Below are 6113 nucleotides of genomic sequence, written 5' to 3'. Positions count from 1 at the left end.
CTTCTACGTTCCAGGTATCCGCAAGGATGGTCTCATGAATATGACTCAAGGTTTTTCCCCAGATTTGGTCTTTTGTCATCTCTTTGTTTTGGAAGGTTCTTCTATTTCTTTCTTTCCAGATCATCCACATATTCATCCCTACTGCTAGACTCCAGGCTCGTCTTACCACCGGGCTAGTGAATTGGCCACCTCCCCATATTTTAATTGTGTTTTTAATGCTCTGTTGATCTCTGTGAGTCCTTCCAAAGAGTTTCCTAATCTCTTCCCATTGTTGCTGAGCTCCTTTACATGAGTTTAGGAGGTGTTCCTACGTTCCCTGTTCTTGTTTGCAAAGATTACATCTGGGGGGGCCATGTATGTCTCACTTTTGGAGTTGGTCCCAGGTCAGGATGCGACCTTTGCTTACCAGCCATAGGAAGTGGGCCACTTTCGGCCACCAATTACTAGTCCATATTTGTTTCCAATTGATTGTTGTATCGTCTAGTTCTCTAGGAATTAAGAGATGATATGCCTCTTTAATTGAGAAATTTCCTTTTATTGTGTAACCCCATCTCAGTATGTCTGGTCCTGGTCTTATAGGTATTATCCTTGTCTGCATTTCCTTTTGATATAACTCCCTTTTTTCTCCATCAACTTGATCCATCCATTCTTCCGGACTCTTCCAGATTCTCCATACTTCCTCTTGACTCCCCTCCTTCCAAAAGTCCCTTACAAGATTCATTCCGTCCTCAGCTGCCTTTTGGTATATATCCCTTAAAGCTTGAAGTCCATTCAGTCTTTCTCTTTGCTGCCAGGCTTCCTCCCAAAACCTGGCAGAGCTGCCATCCCTAATTTCCCAAAAAGCATGTTTAGTTATTATTTCTTTGTTTTGACTGGCTAGATTCCAAATTGTCGACCCTTTCGGGGTATCCCTTATTCTTAGAATCTCCTCTGGTTTTGTTGGCATATTATATTTTTTTGTCCATATTCTTTTCCATAGGTCATTTCCTCCATTCATCCAGCGCCACCAAAGTTTAGCACCCATTACTTGATTCAGAATGTAAGGATCTCTAAGGCCTAACCCTCCCTCAGTCTTGCTTTTCACCAAGTCCTTCCAGGATACTAGAGACCATTTTCTTTGATCCTTCAGTCCTCCCCAAATAAATTTTTTAAAAATCTCTACCATCTTTGCACACGCTCCTTTAGGGGCTGCCATTGCCGATAGTTGGTATATTGGGATCGATTAAAGGATTGCCTTAACTAAAATAGCTCTGCCAGCAAAATTCAAAGTTTTGAAAGACTAGTTGGCTAGTTTTCCAACAATTTTCTCAATGGTTTGTTGCCAATTCGACAACCTTAGAGGATTCAAGGCTAACTGCGTTCCTAGATATCTTGTTGGGAGTTCTCCTGATCGAAATCCAAGTATTCTTGTTAATTTTTTTTTGATATTTCCAGCAGTGTTGAAAAAATAAGTGCAGGACTTGTCCTTGTTAATTTGCATGCTTGAAGCTGCCATAAAAAGTTCTAGAATTTCTTTAATTTTGCATGCTTCTCTGAGGGACATTGTACAAAACAGCATAATGTCATCTACGAATTGTTGGTGAGTAATAGGAAGGTTGTTGCCCCATATTTGGATTCCTTTAAGCTTTCTTTCTCTTACTTCTTTTCTGATGTATCTTCCTAAGCCTTCTACAACTATGATGAACAGGAAAGGGGACAATGGATCGCCCTGTCGGAGTTGTCTGGATGCTATAAATGGCTGGGAAGGGGTTTCATTCACAAGGATGGAGAAATTGGCTGAGGAAATCATATCAGAGATCCATTCAATCCATCTATTGCAGAAACCAAAGGCCCTTAAAACTTCTTTCAGATAATTCCAATTCAGACGGTCATAAGCTTTGGAGAGGTCAAGTTTAATCATCATACCTGATTCCTTTTTTACTTTCAGAGAATGCACTACTTCTTGGGAGACCACCAGTCCATCCAGGATTTGTTGACCCTCAACAAAACCTGTTTGTTCTGGGGAGATAATACTAGATAAAATAGGCTTAAGTCTTTTATCCATTAATGTAGCTATTATCTTATATATAACATTACAAAGGGCAATGGGTCTAAAGCCCTGGGGAACTTCAGACTTAGTTTCTTTAGGAAGCAGAGATAAGAGGGTTGAGTTTAAGCCTATACTTACCTTCTGGTTTCTTCTTGATTCTTCCACCACGTCCAAGATGTCTTGGCCCAAGAAATCCCACCCTGCTTGATAGAATTCCACTGTGAATCCGTCAGGGCTAGGGGCTTTATTCTTTTTCATCCCTTTTACTACCTCTTCTACCTCCTCCAAGGTGGCTGCCCTCATCAGGGCTAGGTTTTGATCTCTAGTAATCCTACTTGGGATCTCTTTGCAGATTCTTTCAGTAGCTTCTCCTCAGTCTACATTGGGTTCCGTAAGGAGTTTTTTGAAATGATTCACCAATACTTGTTCTCTTTCCTCATGTTGTGTAACTCGTATCCCTGCTTCATCTTTTATAGAAAAGATTCTATTTCTTTGCCTTCTCTGGATCATTGCTTGGTGGAAGAACTTTGTATTCCTCTCCCCTTCTCTTAACCAATTTACTCTGGATTTTTGCCTCCACAAGATCTCTTCTTGTTTCCGTCTTTCCTCCATTTGTCCTATCAGGATCCCTTCCTCTCTGGCTAGGTCATCACTTCTACCTACAGTAATGATTTCTTGTTGGATTTGCTTCATCTTCTGTTCTAGAAGCTGCTGATCTTTGAGTATGTGTCCGAATTCCTCTTTATTCCATTTCTTGATGTTTCCTTTCAGTTCTTTTAATTTCAGCTGAAATGTCTGCATTCTGTTTCTTCCTTTCTGTCGACTTTGCTTCCACCATTCTTCTACTTTCTTCATGAAATTTTTATCCCTGAGCCAGAAGGCTTCGAACCTAAAGGGCTTTCTCTTGGGACTGGCTTTAATGTCAAGTTATATTTTGATCGGCCAGTGGTCTGATCCCATTCCTGGAAGAATCGTTGCTTCAATGAAAATATCCCAATTTATAATCTGTTCTGACATTAAGAATCTATCTAGTCTGGAAGCGATCTGGTGTCTACCTCCCCTTCTGTTGTTCCAAGTATAGATCCTATTTGTTGTCTGTATATCTACTAGCCTTTGATCTGCTATCCAATCTCCAAAGGCTTCCATGTCTGCCTCTATTCTTCTGAGCCCACCCTTTTTTTCATTTATTGATTTAATCATATTGAAATCTCCTCCTACTATCCAAGGAGAGGTTGGATGCAAGGACCACATAACTGCTAGATTCTGAAGGAAAATCCTACGATCGCTATATATGGGGTCCATATACATTTGATAAGAGAATCCATTCTTGAGAACCTATAATTCTGAATCTTCCTGAGAGGATGCGAGGTATACTGATCCAGTCTTCAAATTGGACTTCCTCTAGGTTCCAGAGGATTGCTACTCCTCCTGCGCTGCCTGCCGCATCTTGACCAATGATCTCATAATGCGGCTTGAAATTGCTCATCACTTCTTTTAGTTTTCTTTCTCATAATTTTGTTTCTTGGATTAGCATTATATTTGGTTTATCTCTTTTGAGTCTCTCTTTCAGATATCTTTGTTTTCCCTTACTGTTCAACCCTCTAATATTCCAGGTTGTGATGATCATTTCAATAGTTTGAGGGGTTGTTGGAAAACCTCCGACAATGGCACTACTCTTCCTGAATTCACCAACATGTCTCCCACCATTTGGATGGTCTCACTCATAGGTCTCCTTCCTCTTTTCCTTCCTCCCTTCCCTATAGTTCCTATTTCTGTGTTTTGATTTCCTTGTGTTCCAAGTTGCTCTGGCTGCTTTGCTATCATTGTCCCTCGTTTTTCTTTGTATCTTTGGAACATATCTTTATAGAGTTGTTTCTGGTCGTCTGGTATGAACCTTTCATCCAGATGCTTCCATTCCTATAAAAGTTTCCTCATGACCTGTTCCTCTTCTCCTTCTTGTTCCTGTTGAGGATCTATTTCCATTTGGATCTGTTCTTGAAGCCGATCTCCCTTCTCCCCCTCTTTTTCCAATTCCATATTATTTGGCTCCTTATTTTCCTTTTTATTTTCCTTCTGGTTCTCCCCTATTTCATCTTCCCCCTCTTCACCTTCCGCTTCCATTTCTAATTCACGTAGAACCTTAAACTGGTTCTGGCTTTTCTGAGTGCTTTCTGGGTGAGAGGGGTTTAGTTTGGTTTTTCCTTTTTGGGGTCTTCTTCTTCTCAATACTTCTGTAAACCCTCCACTGTTTCCTTCGTTAGTCCTCCTCTCCTGATCCATACTTCCCTTTCCACCCCCCTAATCTGTTGGTGTATCTACTTCATTCATCGGGTAGTATTTAAACAGATGGCCATACTCATGGCACCGTCTACATATGAAAGGAATGTGTTTGTAATTGACTGGCTGTTGCTAGACCTCGTCATGATATTCTATTTCAATATGATCCGACAACAGTTCTGTGATATTCATGTAGACACAAATTCTAGCATTTGATGTATATCCACCTCTCTTGGTAGTTTCTGCTACCTTCACAAAGGTCCCGATTGAGTTCCCAATTCCTTCTAGAATCTCTGGATCCCAGAACTCTATCGGGAGCCCAAATAATCTGACCCAAACTGGTGCTGCTAGCATTTTTTCTTTGTCCGGATTATAGCATTCTTCCCATTGCCTTATGAAGAGCCCTGCATTATTGAAGAAGTATGTACCTTCTTCAAAGATCCTCTCCTTATCCTCCAGGTTTGCAAATATCACTGTGAAGAAACCTTTTGCCCCCAATTTAAGATCTATATGTCCTTTGGGCTTCCACCTCTGTTGTATCCATTTCGTCAGATCTTTCTCAAACGGCCATGTTCCTACAAACTTGCAAATGAGTGCATGATCTTTCGTATATCCTCTGTATTCCTCCAATTTATTATTTGGAATGACAAACCTGGGATTTTTTGTTGCCCGCGGTAGACATTTGTTCCCTGTCCTAGCTTGCCATACTGCTCCCATAACCAGCGCATCCTTGCTACAATTCCCAAATCCACCGTTTGCTCCATTTCGACTTGATTCTCCTGTTGTAAAATCCTTGTAGGAGGGGATCTCTCCCCCCCGCTCGCATCAGTCATTTTCCTCCCAGACAAGCCTGTTCTCGGAGCCTTCTTCCCTTAGTTAATCTGTCGTTGTATTGGTCTGTGGTTCTGTAGGTGGGTACGGGATCCCTTGCACCCTGACCAGGAGCAGGTTCGCCCGGGGTCGTCTGATCCCAAACCCTAACCCTAATCTCCCGTCGCCTTTCTCAGCCCCCAATTACATACATTCCATCCCATTCCCACTTGTTCTTTTCAAATTCCATCTACATCCTCGACGATGGCTCTGGTATCTGTAAGTTGTTGAAAGAATGGGAGGGAGAAATTAAACAGGAAGGCAAGACCGAGGAGGATATTGAGAACTGGAGGACTGTAATCCTGGATCCAAGGAATACCAGAGGTAGAATAACCTAATTTAAACAAACCCTTTATCTATATTGGCTTATGAAGAGCCTAATGGGGAAGGTGATTGAGCAATTATAAGTGGGGATGGCGTTGACCCTCCAAGATATGCCCAACTATAAGAAAGATTTGTAGCAAATTCAATTTTAGCTTCACAAGCAGGACATCCGCCTGGACAGAATTCAAAGGCACATCCCTTGCATCATCGAACTAACTGAGATGCCTAGTGATTCTACCAAGGACCCGCACCAGTTGAGCCAACTTCAAAAGAGCAACAAGAATAACCAGTTAATATAGGCGTTCTTAGTTTTTACGAGTAGCATTTACTTAAAAAATATGCATGCTTATGATAGATAGACATATAGAGTCCTACCATGAAACTGATATTTATATAGATTGGTTAAAAAGGCTAATACTTTACTACTTTTGGATGGCGTATAATGAGGATAGGTGACCAACAGACTTGGTTTCCCACTGGGCAAGTTGAGGTCACCTATCTCACATAAATAGTGTAAATTTGCTGTTTATAAATAAAAAACGAAAAACCCACCAAACTTAATAAAAAAAATCGCTATTTTATATTTATTTGTATTTAAATTACTTACTCTTAA

At 40.9% G+C, this 6113-nt stretch overlaps 1 protein-coding gene across 1 annotated transcript; it reads right to left on the bottom strand.

Annotated features, from left to right (window-relative positions):
• Positions 1–4438: 4438 nt before the first annotated feature.
• On the bottom strand, positions 4439–5070 carry LOC149227775 (uncharacterized). The gene is made up of 2 exons (XM_089380597.1): positions 4959–5070; positions 4439–4779 (listed from the first exon to the last, which is right to left on the bottom strand). Exons 1-2 carry the CDS (start codon positions 5068–5070, stop codon positions 4439–4441), a joined length of 453 nt encoding a protein of 150 aa, XP_089236723.1.
• Between the last annotated feature and the right edge of the window lie 1043 nt (positions 5071–6113).

The sequence above is a fragment of the Pinus tabuliformis genome, chromosome J (assembly GCF_031772625.1).
Source record: "Pinus tabuliformis cultivar Carrire ecotype Pingquan chromosome J, CPIR1, whole genome shotgun sequence".
In the NCBI taxonomy this organism is placed as follows: Eukaryota; Viridiplantae; Streptophyta; class Pinopsida; order Pinales; family Pinaceae; genus Pinus; species Pinus tabuliformis.
Note: the sequence above shows the minus strand (reverse complement) of the source record. Positions and strands in the feature narration are given on the sequence as shown.